A 12,680-nucleotide genomic window follows, 5' to 3' on the forward strand; every position below is an offset into this window, starting at 1 on the left:
CTGAGTAATGTGAGAAGTCCTTGGCTGCATGGGAAGAGCTTATTCTGTGTCTCCCCACACCAATATCAACCTTAAGAAATGCTAGCATGATGAAAAGCCACATCATGGGCTACTCCTCTATGAGGTCTTCACCTTCTCACTTTACCCGCTGGTTTAGAAAGGAGGCCACTGCAGCAGCACCTATGCTGCCAATATAAGATAAGGAATGAGTCAGAGATGCAATGTGTCCAAAATTGTGTCATAAAAAGGAGGTGATCATGAAACATGTAGCAGACAAAATTAATAAGGTGCAATGGTGCATATTTGATCATCATGAATGAGGAGAGGGGGGAGAAAGGAGAGAATAAGACTTCCATCCAGACAATCGCAGGAAGGGAGCTACCTCTTTAACAAAGAGCAAGTTTTCATCTGAGAAATTTTTACCAGCAAGTGGAGTGGTCAATGGTAAAAATGGCTACGTACTGGGTCAGACAAGATTGGATGCGGGGTTTTCTTCTACTGGGTGATCTCTGCTTCCCACTGCTTAGGGCTACCTTTACATTAAAGAAAATATCTGCAGTCCTACTGTTGTGGAGCCTTTCCGTGTTTACAACGGGTTTCCAGATGGCGACCACATGATAGCTGAGAGGGGAAGCTTTTAACTTTCAAGGTTCCATAGAACTCAATGAAACAGCACCATCTAGTGGCTGTTTTAATAGCGTAACAATCTGAGTTTTTTTGATACCTCGTTTTTTCCAGATCTTCTTAACATGGAATTACCAGGAAATACCTCTGGATGTGCCTTGGAGGTAGACAGTTTCATGAGAAGGACCCGCAAACGTCCATGAGCGAGCAATCTCAATAGGATAAAAGCTCCATGTGAAGAAGCCCTATATTCTTCAAATGATTCTCGTCCATCAACAAATGCAGATTGCCTCTTCTTTGCTCTTTCTCTGTGTTTCATGAGGGTTAAACAATGCGTGAGTGAGGGATCTTCAAAGGACCTTGCATATTTATATGATCATTTTTAGAAAAGCCAATCAGGGAGGTGGCTTTGTTATTGACAAAAGGGCCAGCCAATTAACACTGTGCACAGCCCTTTCACTGCAAACTAGTAGAATAGGTTTCTTCTAAGCTTGATATGAGGGAGACGTTTGTATATATGAGCAAAGTCTAGTGAATGTGCTTCCACAGCAGGCTCACTACTAAATTTTGTACATCTGGGCACACCCAATTGGTGGAAGGCTGTATTTTTTTAAGCCAGTCTGGACACTGTCCAGGGTTGGGCAACTTGTGGCCCTCCAGATGTTTTTGCTTATAATTCCCATCATCCCAAGACACCATAGCCAATGGTCAGGGATGATGGGAGTTGTAGGCAAAAACATTGGGGGCCACCAGTTACTCACCCATGAGATACACCCTTAGGGCTCGTTCATAGAATCCAGAAGAACCTCCACAGTTGCATTCAGCCTGACTCTATGGATGTAGCTGTATGAAAAATATACTGTATGACTCAAGAGTATCCATATACACAGCCTAAATGTCCTGGGGGCAATTTCCACAATTGCAGTGGCTGGGAAATGTGCCACTAAGACTAATCCTCTACCCACAAGGCGGCATTGTCACTCAGTGACCTCATCAGTTAACTTTTGCAGGCACTGACTTCCCGAGTTTACTTCTTCCATTCACTCCCTTTTTATGACCTTATCTGTCTCATTTAGATTTCTTTCCCACACCATTGCCAGAACTCTGGATGGTTCTGGCATTTATAAAGTAAAATGAATATTTTAATCCCTCTAAGTTGGGGATGGGCAACTTGTGACCTTCCAGATGTTGTTGGATTGGAAGTCTCATCTGCTCTAGCCAGCTGTTTTCCTACATAGCAAGTGGTGTATAACCAATGGTGAAGCATGATGGGAGTTGCAGTCCAACAATATGGCTATATGCTACCTCCATATGCTACTTCCAGTATCAGAGGCAATATGCCTGTATAGACCATTTGCTAGGGAACATGGGCAGGACTCATGTCCTGCTTGTGGGTTTCCTGTGGGCAGCTGGTTGGCCACTTTGTGAACAGTATGCTGGACTAGATGGACCCTTGGTCTGATCCAGCAGGGCTCTTCTTAAGTTCTTATGTTTAATATCTGGAGGACCATAAGTTGCTCACCCCTGCTCTAAGTAGTATACTTTGTGGCTTCATCATACAGACTTTCTATAGATCTTTAATATACCAAAACACCTTGTGGCACCTTAAAGACAAAGGCTTCTGTGAACTAAGAGTCTGCTTCGTTAGATGTATCTTCAGGCATCTGATGTCACGCACTGTAGTCCACAAAACCTTATGCCCTAATATATTTATTAGTTTTTAAGGTGCTACAAGGCTCTTCGCTGTTTTTCTGCAACAGACTAATGTGACTACCCTTCTGTAAATCTTTTTATATGCCAGTCACTGCGGACATTCCATGACCATCAGGACAGTAAGATATATGTGGTTATATTGTATATTTAGGATATAAAACATATTGTTTTGTAGGTAAATCTCTACAAATGCCTGGCCTGTGCTAAATATTTATTATTTATTACAATTATTTATATGCCTTGCTTCAGGCTACTGGCAGTGAGTGTTACTTTGTTATGTTTCAGGCAAAAGTGGATAGTCAGTCCAGCTAGCGTTTAAGAAACTGCGCACCTGGTTGACAGATTTTGGAAGTTCCATCTTGCCAAAATGATTCAGCAGGCTTTAAATTTTTTTCCCTTTTTCTTTTTTTAATGGGTGTCCAGATGGACTTCTGCAAGATTGATGGTTAATTTCTCTGGTAGAGATCATCAGGAAAAGTGCTATGAAAATAATTATTAGTTTTCAACAAGGTAGAATTTTAAACAGTTCAGTCTTCCTACGTTTGAGTCATCTTGTGCTTGATACCTTCTCTTGAGATTAAAGACAATGATTTGTTCATCTTTTGCATAAAATTGTTTAGATGAAACCTGCATAGATACAGTTCTTAACAGTGTTATCTACCTCTATCTTTGAGCTGCTGTATACAGAAAAATCACATGGTACAGCCGTCCTAGTACTGCACCACTTCAGCAGAATGTAGGTGGTGGATTGAGCGCTTCAGTTCTTCCCCGTGCCAAAAATTCTCTAGTGGCACAGTTCACAGTGAAACCTATGAGGTATGACCCATTGATCCCATTTAGCACTCCACCTTCCAGTTAGTCTTCTCAGGGAGAAGACTAGGACTTAATCTTTCTCATACATGGTGTATGTGTGATTTCCTTATGTAGTGACATCTGTGTAGGAAAACAATTTTTGTATGAAGCAGCCCAACTGGGAGCTTGGTACTTGTAATAAATATCCAGTAATGTTTAGTGTCTTAAGGTGCATTGCTGGCTGGGGAATGCTGAGAGCTGTAGGATGTTTTTCTGTCTAAATATGCATAGGATTGATGATCTTGGATAGAAATGTGCGCAAACCTGGCTTTAGAACCAAATCGTTTCGAAACCAGCAGTAATGTTTTTGATTACTCTTTTGGGGGTTTGGTATGGAAAAGAAAGGCATGCTATGAGATGGGCTATATATACACTATAGGCTGAGGGAACGTATATACTATAGTTATAGGCTGAGGGGAAAAGGCACCAAAAAACCTTAGAAATAATTTTAGCAACTGATACTAAAGTAGGAAGTGAGATCTTGTTTGTGAAGGAAGGGTGTTGACAGAAAGGGAAACAAAACTAGAAACAGGCAGTCCATCTCTGTTTTGTTCCAGAGGATGCTAAGTGGCTTCACGTGAGTTATCCACCAAGGATCAAAGGCCATGCATCACTGGCTGTCTCACATGCTATGGGATAAAAGTGTATACACTCTGATCTTTAACATGTAACAAAATTCTAAAATGTGGTTTGTTCCCTTTTCCTGCCTGCCTCTTTCCTTCTCATCTCTTTATCCTAATGCTGCTACTATTATAAACACCAGTTCTGTTTGCTGCACCTAAAAAAGGATATTGTAGAGTTGGAAAAAGTGCAGAAAAGGGCAACTAAAGTGATCAAGGGGCTGGAGCAACTCCCTATGAGGAAAGCTTACAACATCTGGGACTGTTTAGCTTAGAAAAAAGGTGACTAAAGGGAGATGTCAAAGTGGTTTATAGAACTATGCATGGTGTAGAGAAAGTGGTTGGGGTCATCTTATGAAGCTGATTAGTGGGAACTTCAGGACAGATAAAAGAAAGTACTTCTTTACACAGCATATTATTAAACTATGGTATTCATAACCACAAGATGTAGTGATGGCCACCAATTTAGAAGCCTTTAAAATGGGATTGGACAAATTCATGGAAGAGAAGGCTATCAATGGCTACTAGTCCTGATGGCTCTATGGTACCTCCAGTATCAGAGGCAGTATGCCTATGTGCACCAGTTCCTGGGGAACATGGGTGGGTGGATGCTGTTGCACTCATGTCCTGCTTGTCAGTTTCCTGTGGGCAGCTGGTTGGCCACTGTATGAACAGAATGCTGGACTAGATGGACCCTTGGCCTGATCCAGTACAGCTGTTCTTATGTGAAGATGCAGAATTCGAAGGGTGGTAGTAAAATACCTCTGCAAATTGGAATGATTCAGGGGCTTTTCAGAGCATAAGCATCCGAACATTTTGTTGAAAGCACTTTTATATTGAAAAGGATCTTTTCCCAATAAACTCAAAAGATTGATAGCTTTACCATGCCATTGCATACCTGTCCACTCAGCTCTGGTTTTGTTATAGTGACACCACTGGAAAATAAGTAAGCATTTCCATTCACCCATGTTAGTGCATGATAGGCACCAGTCAAATATTCTGATTAGAATTTTCCAGCATCTTTTTTTTCCTTAAAAGAAATGTTATTTAAGCTTTTTTCACATTTGGTGGGACCAAAGGTCCTTTCTCACTTTGTAAAGGGACTTATCACACAGCCAAACAGAGTCCTAGATTGATTGAACAGAGAGTGAAATTCTCTCTAGTAGCTCACATGTGTTGAGCAATCCCTCATCAGTACTTTGTGCCTGTGTGGGGTTGCAGTTTTAAGTACAGAAACTAAGCAATTAATGCCTCACCAAATGCTGAACTTATTGCGGATAACTTTGTGAGGTCTAAAATATTTGCTTCTTGATAAACATGGAATGGCTCTGGGCAGTCATTTATAAAAAATGTGGAGCAGTTCCAAATTTAGCTGGAAGTAGCTAACAAGGGCTAGTTTTTGTGATACTGCCTTTTATAAAATGAAATTAATATGAAGGGGAATGGAAGTGATGGATAAAAGTGAGACTGATGATAGATAATTGTTATGAACTGATTCAGTGACCATTTCATTTGCTCAAGGTTTAATCCAAGCTAGAACGTACTAAGTTCATTCGAGTTTGTGCATCTAGAGAGAATGTTTTGGCCAATCCCCCCCCCCCTGCTTTCTCAGTAGATGTAGTGCTTTGGTATGGCTGTGCTTAGCACTGTTTCTTTGAGCTTGACACCAGTGATCCAGTAATACGTCCTGGAGGCAAATAAATGATTCCACAGTCTTAATATATGAATGTATGCATAGTTCCTTTTAATCATGGCATCATTAGTGGTTTACTTTGGTATTTGTGAAGAGCTAGAGTCTCAAAAAGATTTATGCAAAAAAAATTTTTCATTTTATTATGTGCCAGCATACTATATAGCTAATATGAAAATTAATAGAATGAAAGCTTATAGGTATTTCTACTTTTCACTTCTGTAAAGGATTTATGGGTTGTATCTGTTTGTGTCCCTTCTGTTAACAGAAGGCTCTTTGAAGAGATGTCCATGAACTGAAAGGGGGAGAAGGTGGTTTGTTTGTTTTTTTACTGATTTTCCTTTTCCTCTGCAATCTCTGCCCTTTCTTCCCAAATCTTCTCCAGAAAGTTGCAGGACCCTTCGGAACAGCATGGGAGGTGCTGCTGGGGGCTGAGGAATAAAGGGTGAAGTTGTGAAAATCGTCTTTCCCTCCCCTTTGCATTCGAAGCTTCTGCACGCTTTTTGTCAGTGGAGGGGCACAATTGAATACAACTCCTAGTTTCAAAATACCCTGCTTATTATGAAGAGGAAACTTGGAAATGTACATTCGTTTATGGATAGCTTTTGCTCTAATTCCATACCCCCCTCTCCCTGCCTGGAAATGGATTTTGCATAAATTCTTTGCATCTTGCATACTTACTTTACTTACACTGGGATACTGCTGTTGGCCATGTATGATCTAAGTGTCTCTCTATCATACTCATGGAGGCACAGGATAGCATTTTCCTCTTTTCTGGTTGTTTCATGCATGCTTTTTTCTGTGTACCAAGCATGATCTAGCCAGAATGAATAGCTTTTAAGATCCACTGTGTCAGTGCCTAGAGGGTTAAGCAAGAGATTTAGATCTTACCTATTGAAATCAATGAAACTTAAAGGTGCTTTAGCTGGATTGTGTACATTTTTGTAGTTATAAAATGGTAAAGAAGACATTGCATGTCTCTATATACTCTTAGTAGTACTAAATGCCTAATCACTTTAAAAACATGGAAGTCCAATCCAGCATGACTTTAAAAATCCACAGACAGTTACTACCGTTTTAACCATATTATTTCTCAGGTTCCAATCCCTATTTGTCTAACTCTGTAGTTTATATATTCAACAGAAGGTTGAATTCTATATAGAAATTTTGGGCACAGCTTGCTGGGCTTGAGCCTGGATACAAATTTATGGAATCCATAATGCTCACCTCAGAAAAGTTTGCAAACCCTGAAATTCTTCTCGGGTTTGGATTAAAATCCAATTTCCTGCCTTACCTCCCAGCACTAAGCACCAAAATGACAGCTTTGTACAGCCAGGAGAAGCCTCACTGGGAACCTCTCCTGGCCCTGCAAAGTTGTGAAAGGCAGCCAGGGATTGAGGAGGCTTAAAAACCTCCCACATTCCCTCCCTGGCTTTGACAGCTGCACCTGAGAGAACCACTAATAGGGCAGGGGGAGAATGTGTATTTCCCCTGCAGAGGATGTTTGAGTGAAGAGGATCCTCGGCGGGGCGTGGACTTTCCTCAAACAGTTTTTGTGGGTGCAGCTTCTTTAAATTGTCATGTGGTTTCATTAAGTTGAAGGGGGGGAGATTTAAAGAGGCTGCATAGGTGAAACCTGACCCCCCCCCCCAAAGACCCTCTTGCCCCAGGAACATTCATACACCAACAGTTTTCATGGGTGCAGCTTGTTTACCTCAAATGCTTTGCGTGACCAGGAGTGATCTCACGTGACCAGGAGTGATCTCACGTGGCCAGGCAAATCTGTCATTTGATAGGCAGGGATATGGGAGGCTTGCAAGTAATCTCTGACTCTCAAATTGGGGTAGGAGGTAAAAATACGGATTTGCTTGGAAATGAGCCAGACCATTTCCTCATGGGGGTGGGGGAAGGCTCACCTTATTCTCAATCCAATCCAATGTGAGCCACTGGTGACTCCCACATCTCTAACTCTATATAAGCACCTTGATATGTTGGGGGGCAGGGCTTCTGAGCATGGGAGCACAGATAATACACAAGGGCTGCCTCTTTCATTTCAGTGAAGGCAATAAAACCGTGTGTAGATTTGTTTGTGCCCACAAATGCTGCTTCTATTAAAATGAACTGGGCGGCTTGCAGGCACAAGAGCTGAATGCATGTTTTGGAGAGCATACGGGATTCTGAGTCAGGGCATTTGTGCAGTTGAGTTGTAGGCTGCAATACAAACGCACGTGCAAAGGCTTCCAGAAGCACAATCAAGAATGTGTTGCACTTTTTCTTTCCACCAATTCATCTCTCCAACTGAGGTCACCCAAGACATTCCCCTGAGGTTCAGAGCCATTTGTCAGTCAACTTGAGATGCTGATCTTGGAATATCTTCCAACTATCCTCCTGTATTATCTGTGTATTAATTCAGTTTTCTATTTTAAAATCTTCAAAGTTGAACAGAATTATTTTAATATGATATCTACTATACAGGTAAATTGGATAGAGTTGACACTTCTATTCTCTTTGACAGGTTAGTAAAAGATGCACCATGGGACGAGGTCCCTCTTGCCCATTCTCTGGTTGGATTTGCCACTGCTTATGATTTTTTGTACAACTATCTTAGCAAGTCTCAGCAGGAAAAATTTCTCGAAGTAATTGCCAACGCCTCAGGATATATGTATGATGCATCATATAGGCGTGGATGGGGTTTCCAGTACCTACACAACCATCAGCCTACCAACTGTGTGGCCCTGTTGGCAGGAAGCCTGGTTCTAATGAATCAAGGTATGTGCTAAACAATTGGAGAGTCCCTTTTAAAGCATATTTAAATCATTTGCATTTGCCAGTTGTAAAAAGAGTTTCAGAAGCTGATACAGATGCTTGATACATGTTAGTAGTCAACATATAATGCGGCCTTTCCCAACTTCGGACTCTCCAGAAGTTTTGGACTTTAGCTCCTACCAGCCGCAGCCAAAATGGCCAGTGGCCAGGAATCCTGAAAGTTGTAGTCCAAAACATCTGGAGGGGAAAGCTGATCTAATGCAAACAAGGGTATATTGAGGCTGGCACCAACTATAATGCAGCTGTCTTCCACTTGCATTGATTTAGTTTAGATGGTCAGTACACTATTTAGGTTGTCAGTACATTAAACTTAGAAATGTGATTGAATAAGTTAGCTGCTAGATGAATGTTAGCCTTTAATTCTCAAAATGCATCTGCAAACCATTTATTTACACTAGAGAATATGTATTCTAGATCAGCAGTCCCCAACCTTTTTAGCACCAGGGACCAGTCTCGTGGAAGACAATTTTTCCACAGACCGGGGGGGTGGGGGGATTTCACTGGTGGACTTCCGGCCATTGGGACGCCATTTGCATCCCTATTCTTTGCAGTAATCAGCTATGTAAAGATTTACGTAGCCTATTACTTGAAGAACAGGGATGCAAAAGGACTATGCTGCAAGTCTCTTGGGCTGCAATCCCATACCCACTTACCTGGGAGGAAACCCTACTGAAAGCAGTGCAACTTACTTCTGGGTAGATATGTACAGGATTGCACAGTCACTAAGCTACAGCAGTTCCAACACCAGAAATAAAAGTCTAACATCCACAGCAACTACTGGCCATGCCCCAGAACCTGCTCGATTAAATAATTATGAATCAGCATTATAAAAGCTTTCCAGGGCTGACCTTTGACATTAATATAAAATAACAATTGACATTAATAACATAAAGTTATTATTATTGCCCACAAATACATCCCACTGTGATCAATGCAGCTTAACTCCCCAGCACGTTTAAGATTGCATATTACTATTATGGAATTACTTTAACTTTCATCATCATCAATAACGCCAAAGCTCGACACTGCTACGTTTTTATGATCCTGGCTTGTTATCATTTCTTCAAACAAGGAGGCTCCAGGCACAGCCATGGCACATATGGAGAAGCCCGGCGGCAGCAGCTTCCCCAGGCTGGCTGCTTGCTGCCCCATGAACAGCCTCCTGAGGAAGAGGCACACTGCTCCGCCCCTTTCATTCATACTCACATTCACACGAGTGCAGGGGCCGCCCTTGGTGGGAAGGCTTTTCAGCCCTGCTTCTCGCCAGCCCGGCCCCACTGAAGTAAAGCCTGTAGTCCAGGCTGTTGGGGCAGCTGCACTCCTCCACGCTGTAGCCGGCCATGGTGCCGGCTCCAACCCAGCTCTGTGAAAGCGTGGGGCCGCGAGAGCAGAGAGAGAAGGAGACATGCCCTGAGCGGCTCCACCGTTAGCCAGGTGGACGCCCTCCTCTCCGCCCATCGCTGCCCTGCGCAGGCGCACAGCACCCTACCGCTTGGTTTCATCAGCCACATGCCACGCTGGGTACAGCACTGCACAAGCTCAGCAGTCCTAATCCATTTCACTCACCCCTACTGCCGCCCGGTTGCTAACAGGCCACGGACCAGTACCAGTCTGCAGCCCGGGGGTCGGGGACCCCTGTTCTAGATACTTGTGAAACAAAGTGGGAGATAATTTTATCATAAAAGCATAAGTAGAGCACTTTTGAATCAGACCATAGGTCAACCTTCCCCAACCTGGTGGGGAAGGCTGGGGATGATGGGAGTTGTGGTCTAACACATCTGGAGGCCACCTGTTTGGGGAATGCTGCCATAGGTCTACCTAGTCCAGCATCCTGTTTCAAACAGTGACCAGCCAGATGCTTCTAGGGAGCCTACAAACGGCATCAAGGCACAAGCTCTCTCTTGTTGTCTGTCCTCCAGTGACATATATTCAGAGACATACTGCCTCTAAGACAGAGGCTCCATGTTGGTCATCATGGCTAATAGACACTGAATTTGTGTAATCTCTTAAAGCTCTCTAAGCAGTGGCCATGACCATATCTCATAGCAGGGAATTCCATAAGGTAATTGCATATTATGTGAAAAAGTACTTTCTTTTGCTGTCCTGAATCTTCTGCGAAACAATTTCATTATTAATGCCAATTTCTTGTATCATGAGAGGGGAAGAGAAAAAATCTTTCTCTCCATGTTCTCCACACCACACATAACTGCATAAACCACTATCTTTTGTTGTTGTTGTTGTTATATTTATATCCCACCTTTTTCCCAATACTGGGACTCAAGGCGGCTTTACAACATTAAAACTTATACAGTTAAAACATATAAATAGAAATGTACAAAAGTTAAAAATATAATTAAATCATCAATAATATTAAAATTGTATAAAATATCAGAATTCTAAGAACAGCAATATAAACAATAGTACCAATCCATCATATTCTCACAGGTCCAGGCCATCTATCCCCAAAGGCCTGCCAGAACATTTAAAATATTTCTTGGCTGCCTTTCAGGGCAGAAGTCCTCCCAAGGTGGCTTACAGCAATAAAATACATAAAAACAGTTAAAATATTAAAAGCTATATTCTCCCTTAGCCTCTGTTTTCTGAAGTAAGAAAGCCCATAGCTTGTTAACCACCCCAACAAGCCATTGTCACCAGGTTTGCATGTAACAAATTTGCATGCCCCACCTTGGCTTGACTATTCGAAGTGGCGGTGGCCACCACAACAAGAAGCCCCATGGGCAAATTCACCCGCTCTGGCTTCTTGTTATGTAGAACCTACCCGGTATTTCAAATCCAGCCACACCAAAGATTTGTGTAAAGCCTTTATAATACTGTCTGTTTTATTTTCATTCCCTTCCCTAATAATTCCTAGCATGGAATTTACCTTTTTTCACCACTGCTACACACTGAATTAATCTTCTCATTATACCATTCACCATAAACCCAAACTCTCTCAGTGACTGTCAGCCACTGGTTATTGGCCAGGCAGAATCACTTGGCAGGAGCCTGGGCATTAAATGTTATGAGAAGCCCTTGCATGCTTCAGATCCAATTTACATGCTCTTCACCATGGCTGCATCTAGGCAACTCCTGCTCAGAGCACAAGTTACTTGCACACATATATAGGAGGACGGATCATGCCCTTGCATTTGGTTTCACATTGGGGGGTGGTGGTGTCCCCTTAATGAAAGCTCAAATTTAGAGGATAATGAATTCTTTAATGAATTATTTGTCATCTACCAGTTTGGATTTGATATAGGGTACTTGCAATCCCAGCCATAAACTGATATGTAAGTTTACATCCATATTTTAAAAGGTCATATTTTATGGATCAAATAGCTGTTTGGGATTCTATTGACAATATTATACCTGTCTTTCTTCTTCCAGGTTATCTTCAGGAAGCATACCTGTGGACTAAGCAAGTCCTAACCATCATGGAGAAGTCTATAGTTCTGCTGCAAGAAGTGACGGATGGATCCCTGTACGAAGGAGTAGCTTATGGCAGCTATACCACCAGATCTCTTTTCCAGTACATGTTTCTTGTCCAAAGGCACTTTGACATCAACCACTTTAAACACCCTTGGCTTAAACAACATTTTGCTTTTATGTATAGGACAGTTCTTCCAGGTGAGTAGCTCAGTTCATTCTATTTCAGAGTCAGTTACTACTATCTTTAGTACAAGGGCCCCAGTTGTGAGATCATTACATACAACAGCAGGCTGTATCCCACAAGTGTCAAGTGCTGTTAGAGCTAACCTGCACTAGGCAGGGGGAGTGCAACCTCATCTCTGTTGTAAACCTCCATCCAGAACAGTTTCCCTACCCACAGCACCTCCATTTGGAGGCTTCAATCCTCCAAGCAGGTTGTGTATGTCCTCAAATTGCACATGCTGAAAAGTATCCCTAATAATATGACCAGAGAGTGCATTAGCCCCATTCATCTTTGACTCTCTCAAAACAATGGCATTCAAGTCAGCAATTTTATCCACAAAACGTCCAGCAAACTGGTCACAATGGGCCTATGAGCCTATTTCAAGGAGCCCACCTCCTGAAAAATCTCTTCAGTATGACACTGAGAAGACACATTAGCAGTGGAGAGGTAAGATCTCTTTGCCATCACCACTACAGAATGAGTTCCAAGATGGATTCTTATCTTTGTTCAGTCATATTGTCACAAATCTTCAACCATTTCTGCTGCAATAGCTCAATGACTGGGTTGAGGACATTTGGGAGTGATCATTATCAATGACCTGGGTCATCCCTTCATTCCAAGTGGAGACCAGGGCCTTGGCAGGACCACCAGCTAAACCAGCACGAAAGTCTCCAGTACACCTCAGGAAACCACCTGGATTCAT

The 12,680-nt window shown here is 42.3% G+C and overlaps 1 protein-coding gene across 4 annotated transcripts in view; it reads left to right on the top strand.

Moving 5' to 3' along the window:
- The window catches only part of DSE (dermatan sulfate epimerase), a 68,870-nt gene that overhangs the window by 38,379 nt on the left and 17,811 nt on the right, over positions 1 to 12,680 (top strand). For all 4 annotated transcript variants that reach the window (XR_014786659.1, XM_084827350.1, XM_084827352.1 and 1 more), the window contains exons 3-4: positions 8,015 to 8,268; positions 11,713 to 11,952. Coding sequence is in view for 3 of the 4 variants with exons in the window: in XM_084827350.1 (XP_084683476.1) it covers positions 8,015 to 8,268; positions 11,713 to 11,952 (494 nt within the window). In the remaining variant the exon portion in view is untranslated. The remainder of the gene's footprint in view (positions 1 to 8,014; positions 8,269 to 11,712; positions 11,953 to 12,680) is intronic.

This window comes from Heloderma suspectum, chromosome 1, assembly GCF_057233095.1.
Source record: "Heloderma suspectum isolate Gila_16-S chromosome 1, 16-S_ref, whole genome shotgun sequence".
Classification (NCBI taxonomy): domain Eukaryota; kingdom Metazoa; phylum Chordata; class Lepidosauria; order Squamata; family Helodermatidae; genus Heloderma; species Heloderma suspectum.